Source organism: Rousettus aegyptiacus, unplaced genomic scaffold (assembly GCF_014176215.1).
Source record: "Rousettus aegyptiacus isolate mRouAeg1 unplaced genomic scaffold, mRouAeg1.p scaffold_m13_p_3, whole genome shotgun sequence".
NCBI classification, from domain to species: domain Eukaryota; kingdom Metazoa; phylum Chordata; class Mammalia; order Chiroptera; family Pteropodidae; genus Rousettus; species Rousettus aegyptiacus.
In genome coordinates this window covers 133,432,468-133,446,314 of record NW_023416306.1, presented here as the reverse complement: position 1 = coordinate 133,446,314, position 13,847 = coordinate 133,432,468, and the positions used below count along the sequence as shown (strand labels likewise).

The window sequence follows — 13,847 nt, the reverse complement described above, 5'->3', positions numbered from 1 at the left end:
GCTTCTTATGCCTTTATTATTTAAACTATGTAGAACTGAGGGAAGTGATTTAATTTTCATTTCCTGGATATGGTGGGGGGACACTGACATGAGTCTAACTTGTATTGAATTTTCTTAAAAGTTTCAGCCTCTGCCCTGATTCTGTATTCTAACCCTACACCTCTTCTACCCCTTTCTCTCTGTGGTCCTTTGGAGTGTAGTTAGATCTGATTGGTCTATTTAATACTGTTTGCTAAATTCTATGGACTTGGTTCATCCCCACGGTCTTGAAAACAGAAGGTGGGATGACTCTTACCAATTTTATAGCTGGAAAAGCAGAATACTGTTCTTCAAGCTTTCTGTCTTCACTCAGTCCTCAGAGCAGCCTTGCAAAGTAGCTACTAGTATAGCTGGTAAGTTTACACAGGAAGCAGCTGGGATGTGAAGGGTCACCAGCCAGTAAATGGTGGAGGTGGTTAGAAGTGGGATTCCAACCTGCATAGCCAAGCTCCATAACGCCCTCTCTTACTTCCGTGCTGTAGAGCCTGGGCCTTGAGTTACCGTTTTGTGTGCGTGTGCAGTAAGAGAACTTAAAATCTATTGTCTTAGCAAATTTCAAGTATTCAATATAGTGTTATTAACTACAGTCATCATGCTATCCATCAGATTTCTAGACTTATTCATTCTACATACCTGCAACTCTGTATCCTTGGACCAACACCTCTCCACTTCCCCTACCTCCCCACCCCTGATAACCATCTATGTCTGGCTTATTTCACTTAGCATAATGTCCTCCAGGTCCATCCATGTTGTAGCAAATGGCAGGACCTCTTTTTTTAAGGCTGAATAACAGCACAATAGCATTCAGCATTCTAAGCACGGAAACACTCAAAACAATACTGTCTACCTCCCAAAGGTACACATATATCCAACAAATGGGTGGAATAAGACCACATATTGAATAACTTAAGAGTGGATGAGCGATGTCTATGAAAGAAGAGAAAATGGGGGTGAGGGAATAGAATGAGAGAAAATAAAAGAAAAAATGAAAAGATATAAAAAGGTTTGTTAAACACATTATACAAATATTAGAAATTTCATTCATTCACCAATTCACTCAACAAACATTTGTACACTTATTATGTGCCAGGTACTATATTCTAGGTACTACTTACAGAGCAGTGAATCAAAAAAAGGCAGCCCTATGTTTAGTTTATAGCGTGCAGAAGAGAGATTGATTTAAAATACCCTAGTAAAAAATTACAGACAGTGAATGAATGTAATTAAAAAATGATGTAGCATGAAAAAGAGGGGCCTACTTTAGATAAGGTAGTCTGTGAAGATCTCTGAGAAAATTACATTTAAGCAGAAAGGTGAAGATTGTTTCCTTCCTAGCTTGGGAAGAGGAAGGGATGATTCAGTCTAGGCAGAAGAAACAGTATGTGCAAGAGCCTGATGGGAGTCTGATCTATCCCATTGAGGAAGTGAAAGAAGACCAATGTGGCAGAAGAAAGGAGCAGCAGGAAATGAGATCAAAGGGGGGAAGGGAGCGCAGTGGGCAGATCACTTAGCCCCACAGCCCAATTTTGGATTTCATTCTAACTGCAATGGAACCATGAAAACATTTTAAACAGGGGGATTTGGTATTATTTCCAATTTATTTCATTCTAACACTTAGCACCCTTGCAATATGATCCTATGCTTTTTGCAAACCTTGCAAAAGAAGTATTTTTGCATTCATTTTCTTTAAGAACTTCCCAGGCCTTGTATAAGCTTCAGGTCCCATATAACCCAGCTCTATCTGATCAGGGTAAACGTTAAAAGTAAATCCCAAGATGTCAGGGAGCCACAAAGGAAAAACAATCTTGACAATTTAGTACCAAAAGTTTTTTATTTTCAATGGTTTTTTTTTTTTCTTTTGTTTACATTCTATGATAATGTTCAGAATTGTGCCCTGGTCTAATCACAGAAATCATGAGAACAGTAGCTTTGCTTGAGAAACACTCTCGAAGGTGAAAGATGAAGATGTGCACAGCTTTCTCCCATTAGTGCCAGGAAATGTAGTGGAACAGTCCCTGTTTGTCTCAGGCAGCCTACACAAAGATGCCTCCTATTGTAATACAGCAATGAGTCATGGAGGTAGATGCAGATGGCACAGAAAACTAAGCAAAGGAGAGTCATTTATCCAGAAGCAAAGGCAACTATACACACATATCCACTACCAGGAATGAAAATTACTTTCCAGTTTCCTTCAGCCTTCTCAATATCAACCCAGTAACAAAGGCGCTAACATTTATGGAAGATATACTATGTATCCAATCTTTTAATCTTCAATTATTTAATCTACACAACTACCCTAAGTCATTTCTATCATTAGCCCCATTTTCACAGATGAAAAACTAAACCTAAGCCTTAGAGACTAAAAGATTTGTCCTAAGTCACAAAACCACAACAGAGCCAAGCTTCAAACTTAGCCTGACTCGAGTCTCACCTCTTAACTACTATTTAGAATCTTCCAGTCCCACCCAAATTTTTCTGCCAACTCCACAGTAGTTTCTTCTTTTCCTCCCTGTGCTGTTTTCTGTTAATGAAATTTATCCCCTTTGCAAGAATACAGCTATGGTGTTACAATTAACAACAGAAGACAATGGGTACTTCCACTTAGTACCTAAATCAAATAGGAGCAGCATGATCGGCCACAAAATTCAGCCAGAATCCACTGTGGTCAAAACAAAAGGTCACAAATTTGTCCCCAAAACACTGACAGTTACTAAGGAATCCCCCGTCTCTGGGAGTTTTCAGTCTATTTTAAGGGGATAAAAATCTGTACACTAAAACTGAATATCTGCAAAGCAATTCACTGACCTGTACAAGTCAATATGCAAAACACACTACAATACTGAAGAGGGTTTGTTGGGAGCAGGTGTGAAGAACCTGGGCTGAGCTTGCACCACAGGTCCACCACTGGCCTTATGATCATTACAGGGATGGAGAGTCACCAAGCCAACAGGTCCCTGGGCTATTAAAATCTAGAGAAAGAAAGGAAGGTTAAAGAAATCACCAAAAGGCAAAAGATCCAGACCTACTCTATTCATCAACTAGCTTGCTAAAGTCTCTAGTGTGCAGATAAAAGAGCCAAATTTTTTCTAGTTATTTCTTCAACTAGCAGGGTCTGTCCGTCTCTGTCTCTCTCTCACACACACACACACAGTTGTTCTTGTCCCTCACCCAAGACCCAAGAGTTAGAGACCAGAAACTCCCATGAAACAATCTCATTATTTATGAAATAAAGTGCTGGTTCATGAGCAACACTGGAAGTTGCAAAGATGGAGCACCTAGTTTCCATTGCCATGGTGTTCATGTCTCAGGAGTTTGGGCTTATGGCAATTAAGGAAAGCCAGGAGAGTCATTAGTGAGGAGTGATATGTTGAATGAATGAAGTCGGATAAAGAGGAAAGCCGCTCCCTGTCAGACCAGTCTCCAGGAAGAAGGGCAAGGACCCGGAGTCTCAAAGACAGAAGAGCCACGGGGATGTCTGTGTACACACGCCCCCGCTGGCCAGGCAGCGGGCCGGCACCAAGGCACTCCCCGCCCACAGGTGTCAGGCACCAAGGTGAGGATGCTGCTAGCTGGTCCCAGCTCCACTCCATATACCCTGAAAGAGACTCAATCTTAATTCTTTCCAAAACATTTGTTCCCTTCTTCCCTTACAGGCCAGAATCCCAGAGGATCGCATTTAGAAAACAGCTACGGAGGGGCGGTGGATGAACCAATTTTTTTATTTTCTTATGACCAGAGAAGACTTGAAAGGGTCGGGAAAGGGGTAAAAATGAGACTCGCTGGTCCACTGAACTGGTGTGAGTCAGGAGCACAATCAGTGCTTAGTCACCGATACCTCGGCGGCCAGGAGTTCCTCGCTCCTGCTAGTCCGAGACGTACGTGACGAACTCGAGCGCAGCTCGGCGCGCGGCGCACACACGACTCTGCTCCTGCACCCCCACGGGGGCCTCCCCAGCCCCGCCAGGCGCTCGCCTCCCACCCTATACTTACTCCGCCGAGCTGGTCCCGTTAACCGCGGAGCCATCTGGGGCTGGATTCAGCTGGATGGGCGTCGGCTTCTTCTTGGGCATTTTGACCGGGTAAAGGCGCTACCAACTCCGAGAGAAAGGCGACCCCTCTTGCTTCCTCCCTCTGCGCTGTCCCGCGCAAGCTGCGCGGGACCAATTCGGAGCCAGGGGCCTGAGGACTGCTTTGGGGAGGGAGGGTCACGCACCGCGCGGTCTCGTCAGCGCCGAGAGGCCGGTGGCAGTCTCACGGGACCCCCGCCCTACTCACCCAGGGCTCGGCTAGGCGCGCAGAGAACCGAAGGGCTACCCCGCCGGCGCAGTTCGGCAGCCGGGGGTTCCCTCCGTCTCTCCCTTAGCCAACCCGTCTCTTGGGCTCGAGCGGCTCCGCGGGGCGCGCACCAGAGCCCTGCTCCAACCACAGCCCGGGAAAGTACTGCCGTTGCCGTCGCCGCGCTCCTAGCCGATCCGCGCAGCCGTCCCAGGGAGGGACTGGAGGGCGGGGGAGGGGCGAGGAAGGGGAAAGCCTCGCCCCCCCCATCCGGGCTGCTGCCTTTTCGACACACCCACTCGGCTCCGCCCCATTGCCTCTTTGACAGCCAATAGGAGAGGACGGAAGGTGACGCGGAAATACGTCATGGGGGCGGTACGCTGTCTTGGGGGCGGAGTCGGGCGCGGGCCTCACAGCTTCCGCAGTGCCCTCTGCTGGCTGGAGGCACTTCCCAGGTGGACTCAGCAGGAAGGGAGGTACGTGCGTCCTGGTTCCTGCAGGTAGCGATGAGGTGAGCTTGTACTGCCTGGCTGCCTGGTGCCAGGTGCCGTGCTGCTTCGTCCTCTGTGGTGACTGGAACCCTCTGGGCTGAATTACATTGACAGAGATGAGATGACAAAATAAAATAAATAAAGAAAAGGACCCCTTCTCACGTCCAGAGGAGAGGCAGAGTGTGGGAATAGAAAACTAGTTAAGAGTCCAGACTAACAAACTGGCAAATAGGTATACAGATTAGATGGATAGATAGATAGATAGATAGATAGATAGATAGATAGATAGATAGATAGATAGATAGATAGATAGATAGATAGATAGATAATACTATTGATCTACTGTCAAGGGTACAGGGAGATGGGTTCTTAGTGTTGATGCGATTGTAAATCAGGGCAACCTTTTTTGAGAGCAGATTAGTAATGCTTTTTAAAACCTTAAATAAAACATTTCCACCCAATAACTCTGCCTCTACAAAACTTGAAGAATTAAAATGTGAATAAAGAGTTTTAAATAAGAGGTACAATGCCTGTTCAAAAATGCACATTCAGTCTTCCTCATCTCCTTTGCTGTTCCGAAAATTTCGCGTCCTAAAGGCATTAGGTAGCCCTACACTGGGTCTTGTGAACCCCAGGGCCAAGTGGAAAGGACAAGGCACCCAAGACAGGGAGACATGGCAACTTAGAGGGGAGCCTAGATATACTTAAGGATAATAAAGCAAGGTTTCTCACTGTAGGAAAAAGAAGTTTCAAATCTGGAAAGGAAAGAGAGGGAAAGGGAGAAAATCCTCTAGTGTTCTATTGGAATTGGAGGTATTGCTGTGAACTCATGGTTTCAGTACATAGGAAAATATGTAAATTTGTGTGGATGTGATTCTCTATTCATATTAAACATGCAAACTTTTCATAGCAGAGTAAAATAGTAAACATTAAAAATTAATTGAAACTTTTTTTCAGAACAGTATATTGAGGAGTAAAGCAGGCTGTCTGAATTCTAGTATACTGTTATATTAACTAGTGCGATTTTGAGCAATTATTTGAACTTTTAAAGGCTTTATTTTTACCCTATGAAAAATATGAAATTCTTCCAATACTGAAATATTATGATTCTATGAATATTGTCGAGGGTCTGCCTCCATTGAGTAATATTCCTAAACCTTCAGTGTGGCCCGTGGAGTCCTGATCAAGAAATTAGTTTAAGTTTGCAAAATAGTCTGAGATAGGAGAGTTTTCTTCATTTCCAATTCAGACTCGCAGTGATTCATTGGTTCTGTCAACTCTTTCTGAATGCCTAACATAGTGATGACCATACAGAAAAGAATAAGACTCAGATATGTGTGTGTGAACGAGTGACTACAACATGATAAACATTGTACATATTAGGCTGAACCACGTGAAGTTGCCATTTTTTCAGGTAAAAAATGTTTGGATATTGACAGTTTCATATAGCTCATATGAAATTACATACATAGTGTCGTAATGTCTTAAGAAGGTCTGCACATTAATAAGAAAAAGACAGACAATTTAATAGAAAAATAGGCAAAAGGCTTGAACAGGTCTTCATTAAAAAAAAAATTCAAATTGTCAATAATTATAAAAAGATGCTGAACTTCTTTAGTTATCAGGGAAATGCAAATTAAAACCACATTGTGACCTCGAGATAATTATGCTAAGTGAAATAAGCCAGACAGAAAAAGTTGAAAACCACATTTGAAAACCACACATTATATGTGTGATATAAACCTAAAAGCAACAGGACAAACAGGGTTTCTTGGACATGGACAATAGACTAGTGGTTACCAGAGGGTCGGGGAGAGGGGTGAGGAGGGAGGTAGATGGGGTAAAAGGGGTCAAATATGTGGTGACAGAAAGAAATCTATGAGAGAGGAACACAGAATACAAACTAGACTGTTAAATTGTAAATAAATAAATAAATAAATAAATAAATCCACATTGTGAGTACTTTATGCCACTAAATTTTACATTTTAAATGGTCAAAATGGTGATTTTTTTATATATGTATTTTACCACAATAAAAAGTATACACACTATGGTAAGAGTATAAATTTGTGCAACTACTTTGTAAAACTGGCAATATTTACTGTTTGAACTTACATCTATCGTATGACTCAGCGATTCTACTGCTAGAAATCAATATATATCTTCACCAAAAAACATGTACAAGAATGTTCATAGCAACACTATTTGTAATAGTTATTAGGGAAACAACCGAAATATCCATCAACAGTAAATGGATAAATTGTGGTAAAGTCATACAATATAATACTCTATAGCATTGTGAAAAATACACTATAACTACTTGCAGTAATATTAACGAATCTTACAAATATTCTCTTGAGTAGAAGCTACACACAAGAAAGTAATACTACCATATCTATATCTATATCTAAAACAGGTGCGTTCTATTTATGATTTATATACTTTTCTAGATGTGTATTACCCTTCAATAAAACAATTACTAGAAAAAAGAAAAGGAAACTCACCATAAGATTTTTTTTCTCAGAAAATAGGACAGAATGACAAAAATGTATTTTTATTCTTTCTTCTTTTCTTTTTAAAGTGAGAGAATAATATAGGCCTTTCTTACATTAAACATTTATGTCCTCTGAGCATTTTGTTTCAAATTTTGTGGATCTTGAAAAAATTATATAACTAATACTAGCTTATTATGTGGGGGGGTGGGAACTAGAAAAATATAAAAAATATCTACAAACCATTCTTGATACATTACTCAATGACAACTTCTGTGTACATTATGGAGTCCTATATTTTTCTTAGCCATACTTACACATAACTTGATAGTATAGGATATTATCAATTTGTGAGTCCATATTTGCCTCTTACAAATTAAGATCTTTTATTGTCTTATTATGAAAAATTCAGTTAGGATATTCAAAATAAAAAATGTCTAGTTATTGCAAACACAAGTTATTTTATATGAAGGAATTCTCTTGTTATTTTCTCATTTTAATACCATATTTTCTTACTTTCTAGTTATGAGAGACTCCTACTCTTTATTAAATGCTTTACTATTCTTAATTCCCTTTGCCTATATAATTCATTCTGTTCAGAGTGGGGCTGATTTTTTTAAATGTTTAAATAAATAGCTAAAGAATACAATTCTTTGTCTAGATTTTTAAGCTCCTGTGAATTTGGCAGCTGTTCTATTGAGTAATTGAGTGAAGGGTAATACTATCCTTCCCTCCCCCTTCGGAGGTGGTACATCCGCTTCCTCATTTTGGATGTCAGACATTCTGAATGCAATGAAGCCACTGGGTTATTTTGGGAGACCCTTTTAATGATCACTTGGCCTTCATTTAAAGGAAAGATGCCTCAACAAGGTGAGAGATGATGCAATTTCAATTGTTCTCTAAGGATGTGGCTTCAATCAGACAGGATGTTAGATCTGGCACCTTTTTTTGGAGGGTGGTGAGGATAGGGACCTGGCTTGGCATTTGAAAGAAGAGATGTGCATCCTTGGGTAGCACAGTGAAAGACGATATACTTGGACATAGCAACTTCCTAGATAGCAGCTGTGGAGAAGGAAGTCTTGACTTCCTTTAGGATCCCAGATATTCTTATTCTCAAATCTGATCTGAGATTAAACAAATCTCTTTCCCAAGATCATTTGCATGCTTGTCATTATTGATCTTTTAAAGTTTTTTTTAGTGCTTTCTTCGATTCAATGGAAAACTCCTGCATCATCCTTTTCCTGCTAAGTGGTTTGCAAAGATTACAAGCAGGAAATTTAAAATGAGAATAACCATTTGAGCTACAGTGGTCTGGGAGCTGTGCTAAGAGCATATGGGGCCTACATGTGCAGAGCCATCTTAAATCTATCAATCTTTTTTATAATTTACACTCTTGCTCAGGTGCCAGGTCAGTTTATAGAGACCTGAGAATTTGCCTGAAAGAGTTTCATCTCCAACAATGAAGTGTACATGACACATCGTTCTGGGTTTATATATACTTTAAGATATTATAAACTATAACCATTAATACATTGGTATATTTTATAGTTTTATATACTCCTAGAGAGCAAGAAATCTCTTCTCCATAATGTGCTAGATTATTGTAATTGTACAGCTTCATAAATGTAAATATGTTATTATAATGATAGCATTGTTGTGTCATTATAATTGCTACTGAACCATATGGTTATTTATCCTTGCTCCTATGTTTGCTTTCTCTGGATAGACCTTTATAACTAGAGCCTGGAATGGCATCTGATATGGGGTTTCTGCCTATAGAGAATAACAAACAGTTCACTAGAATTTTAGAGCTGGACCAGAGAGGTCATGGTGTCCAATCACCCCATTTTACAAATGGGAAAACTGAGCCTCAGAGGGATCAGTGGCAACCTTCTATGTCACATAGTTAGTTGCAGGTAGTACAGGGACACATCTTCTGATTCCCAGGCCAATCATGGTTTAAAAAGTCTCAGTACCTTGCCAAATATTAGATAGGTAAAGTTTGTTTTTTTTTTTTTTGATAGTTGTCAAGTAGATTTGTTTCACTGTGACATTTTCAAATATCTTTAATTATAAAGACACTAAAGAGCTTGGTAATGTCAAAATAACAATAATATTATTTTTCCTTTATCTATCATCCCTTTCTCTAATTGTGATACCTTCAATTTCAAGTGATATCAAACCATATTTGGCATAAGTTCAGCAGATTTGAATGGATCATAGTCCACACTTCTTTTGAGTTCTTTGAATTTGAGACCAGACTTAGAAACTGCCAAACTAGATGCCATTCAAATTTAGTTTATAAATGTTTGTTTTTTTCAAAAAGCAATTTCTTATAATGTCATAATGCATACAGTTCAAATGTAGGAATTTATTTTAAGGAAATGATCAAAGATGTACATGAAGATCTCACTGTGGTTAAAAGAAGTTTCAAATCTGGAAAGAAAGGAAAGGGAGAAAATCCTGTTGTGTTCTATTGGAATTGGATAGGAGGATAGAACATATTTTATTTAATGGTCTGCGGCTTAATTTATAAGTTTTACATATGTAAGAATTTCGGTTTGGGCTTCCATTTGTTCTCTTTCCCAGGGCCCTGCAACTACCAGGGTGGGCCTGCCTTCAAGTTCTGCCTCCCAAATATATAATCTTAACTGGCCCTCTGTTTTCCCACTGGCCTCCTAATGATACTCCATTCTCCACACAACAGCTAGAGAGTCTTAAAAAACAAACATTAGTGTACTGCTAAGGCCCACCAGTGGCTCCATCTCTAAAATCCTTATCAGAACGATCCAGCAATGCCTTCTCCATACCTCACTTCATCCTCCTTTCCTCCCTAGTCACCAAACTCTGGCCACCAAGACCTTCTTTCCTCCTTCTGAACACCCATGCTTATTCTCACCTTTGGGCCTTTGGGCTTCTGTTTACTCAGGTTGGACCAGTTTTCCCTTAGCCCTTTGCTTGGCTGCCTACTTCAAGGAAATATCTGCCCAAATTCTCACTCTTTCTACATTGTCCCTCTATTCATTCTCTGTCATATTGCCATTTTATTTTCTTCTTTTATTATTTATTTATTTACTTATTATTTTCTGGTTTTCTGTTGGAAAAGAGGGACCCCATCTCTCTTGTACCCCATTTCATTGGGGGCTCTGAGAACCACACCTGGCATATAAACAATATATATTTGCTCAATGAATAATTTTTCCCTTCTCTTTCTGACCAGATCTTGTAACAATATCTTCAGGCACATTAATCACATAATATGATCCCATGATCTCTGTTTTACAGAAGATGCTGGTTGCCGGAAAAGGTTGGGTTACACTATAAATCAGTAGCAAATATTGGACGGGATCCAGGTCTAGCATCTCTCCAGCCCCATGCTCTTTCCACAGCAACAAACCTGAAAGCTAACTGAAGCCAAAGACTCCATTCTCCTCATGCCTTTTCTTATACTCTTTGTAAAAATATCTATAGAACCACACCATTTTAGAGAAAGAAAAGTTCTTAGTTTTTGAAAAACTCTATGACATGCTGTAATACCCTCTTATAAAAAAAGAAATATTCCATGGCTTTTACTCAGAAATTTTTGTCACAGATTTTTAGCCCTCACTGACAATAAAGAATAAATGTGTGGGTTTTTTTTTTTTTTTGCGTGAAATTATTTTGTTTTATTTCAAGCTGTTTAGCCAGTTTGCAATGGAAACATTAAAAAGAAGCATTTTCACTTTGAAGGGTTAAGACTGCTGGAGAGAACAATTATAAAATGAAATAATCAGCTAATTCACATGGCCCTTTTTATTCCTCCCCTTACAATCATAGTACTTTTATTGTTTTTTTTTCTTGCTTTTTAATAAAAAAAAAGACAAAAATGATTACTCATTCAATTCCTATAAAAAGTGCTATATACCCTCAATTCAGTGCTATATACCCTCAGTAACTGGAAACTCAATAAATATCAAATAATCAAATTAATTTAAATACCATTGAGGGAATTTTCTTTTGTACTTTAAAAACATTTTTCATACATAGAATTTTTTTTACAACTTTCTGAGGCATAATCACGTAAGATACGTGGCATTGAAACTATAAAATTTGAACAGTTTTGACATATGTGAAGAAATCATCATTAAATCAAGACAATTAACACATTCATCACCCCTCAATAGTTTCCTTGGCCCCTTTAGAATCCTTCCCTCCTCTACCCATTGCCCCTACTATGGTTTGCATTTTCTAGATTTTATATAAATGGAATTGTATGGTATGTACTCTTTAATGGGCTCCTTTTTAGTTAGGCTTCTTTCACTCAGCATAATTGCTGAGTTTCACTCATGTTGTCTATATCGATAGTCCATTGATTGCTGAGTAGTATGCCATTTTATGGATCTACCACTATTTATTTACCTTTTGATTGGTTTTTGTGTCATTTCCAGTTTTTTGGCCCTTCCAAATAGAGCTGCTAGGAACATCTGTGTATAAGTCTTTATGGCTATGTTTTCATTTTTCTTGTGTAGATACCTAAGAGTAAAATGGCTTAGTCATATCGTAGGTATATGTTTAACTTTTAAGAAACTTTCATACTATTTTACAATCCCACAAGCACTTGAGGAGAGTTCTAGTTGTTGCACAATTTTGCCATTATCAGGTATGATCACAGTTTTCAAATTTTAGCTGTTCTATTGGACGAGTAGGGATATCTCATTGTGGTTTTAATTTGCATTTCCCTACTAATGATATGGAGCATCTTTACTTACTTATTTGACATCTATATATCTTCTTTGGTGAAATGAAGGTTTAAATCTTTTGCCCATTTTGAATTGGGTTGTTTGTCTTATTATTGAGTTGCAAAAGTTTTTTTATATACTCTAGATACAAGTCCTTTGTCAAATATACAATTTGCAACTGTATACTCCCTGGTTGTGATTTGTCTTTTCATTTTCTTTGAAGAGCAAGTTTTTAATTTTGAGGAAATCCGATTTATTGATCTTTTTCTTTTGTAGTTCATGTCTTTTTGTTCCAGTTAAGGAACTTTTGCCATTTGAATGCCATCAGGGAAATTTTCTTCCATAGTTTGAATAACATCTCTTCAACTTTGAATATTTAAAATATGCTCCTTGGTCATGAACATGCTTAAAGAATCTCTCTTCAGCTCCCTCACCTGGTGAGTCTGCTCTTATAAAACATTTGAACATAAAACATTTGAAAATGAATGTTAACATTATTATTAATTAAATATTAATATTAAAATTGAGAGTCAAAAAAACTTAATGTGTTTTTCTTTTTTCAAATTTTTCAGAATTGCAAAATTCCTTACCATTGGGTACACAGAAGAAATAATTAGAAAATGTGACACATGAAAATTGGATAGTCCTGGTCTCAATCTGTCAGATGACTGAGTGCTTGCTTTTACTCTGCTCTACCTTGGGAATACAGTCATGTGCTGCTTAATAACAGGGATACTTCTGATAAATGTGTCATTAAGCGATTTCCTCACGCAAACATCATAGAGTGTACTTATACAAACCTAGATGGTATTTGCTTACTACACACCTAGGCTATAATGTATTAGTTATTATTCGTAGGCTACAAACCTGTACAGTATATTCCTGTACTAAATACTGTAGGAAATTGTAATACAATGGTAAATACAGTACTTTTATATGACTGGCAGCACAATTAGGTTCACTTACACTACATCACCACAAACAACATGAGTAATGTCTTATGCTAAGACCTTCAAGTTCCCAAAAAGTTGTTCAAAGCTCTGGGCGGAGGACTGTGTCTTGGGCCCACAGGCTCTAGGCTCCTCCCCAACTGAACCTGGGCACATTGGGGGAGGGACAGAAGGAGGAGGGAGGGAAGGAAGGAGGGAGGAATGGAAGCAAGGAGTGAGTCCATGAGAAAGTCAGGTAGGACATGAAGGGCCACCTCATAGTCAACCTCGTAGTCACACTCCGGGTCCCGCTGGTTTTACAACATTAGGACACCACTAAGCAATAGGAATTTTTCAACCATTATAATCTTATGGAACCACTACTATGTATTTTGTTGAGCAAAACATCATTATGCAGCACATGACTGTACTTATCACCTTTCGTTTCCATTAAATTCTTTTTGGATGGAGGTGAAGAACATTTTACAACCTTAATGGATATCACTAGAGTCCTCCAAAGGAGAGAAGTGTTCTTGTTGGAAAGAATTTTAATAAGTGCTGGAAGTTTTTTCTATTTTGTTATCTATGACAGTCTGCTTGTTGTCCCCCAACATCTTTTCACCCCTTCCGCAGTAATAGAAACCATGAATTTTTACTGGGCGATGACTACTAAGAATAAAATTTATATTCCCAGCATCCTTTGCAGATGTATGTGGCATGGGATTATATTCTGGATGTAACCAGAATTGTTGTACACGACTTCTGGGAAATGTTCTTAAAATGTGGGGGCATACCCTTCTCTCTTTCCTCCGTCCTGCTGACTGGAATACAGTTGGAGCTCTAGAAACTATCTTGGACAATGAGATGATCTTGAGAATGAAATGCTCACATGGTAAAGCAAGA

The 13,847-nt window shown here is 38.9% G+C and overlaps 1 protein-coding gene and 1 long non-coding RNA gene across 2 annotated transcripts in view; one reads left to right on the top strand and one right to left on the bottom strand.

Moving 5' to 3' along the window:
* The window catches only part of MAP2K1 (mitogen-activated protein kinase kinase 1), a 71,137-nt gene extending 66,605 nt beyond the window's left edge, over positions 1 to 4,532 (bottom strand). The window contains exon 1 of the mRNA XM_016141004.2: positions 4,030 to 4,532. Coding sequence (XP_015996490.1) covers positions 4,030 to 4,109 — 80 coding nt within the window. The 5' untranslated portion in view covers positions 4,110 to 4,532. The remainder of the gene's footprint in view (positions 1 to 4,029) is intronic.
* A 70-nt stretch (positions 4,533 to 4,602) lies between these two features.
* LOC118615066 lies at positions 4,603 to 12,775 on the top strand. The gene is made up of 3 exons (XR_004956347.1): positions 4,603 to 4,790; positions 12,292 to 12,452; positions 12,588 to 12,775. It is a non-coding gene; the product is annotated as an uncharacterized LOC118615066 (long non-coding RNA).
* Positions 12,776 to 13,847: the final 1,072 nt, after the last annotated feature.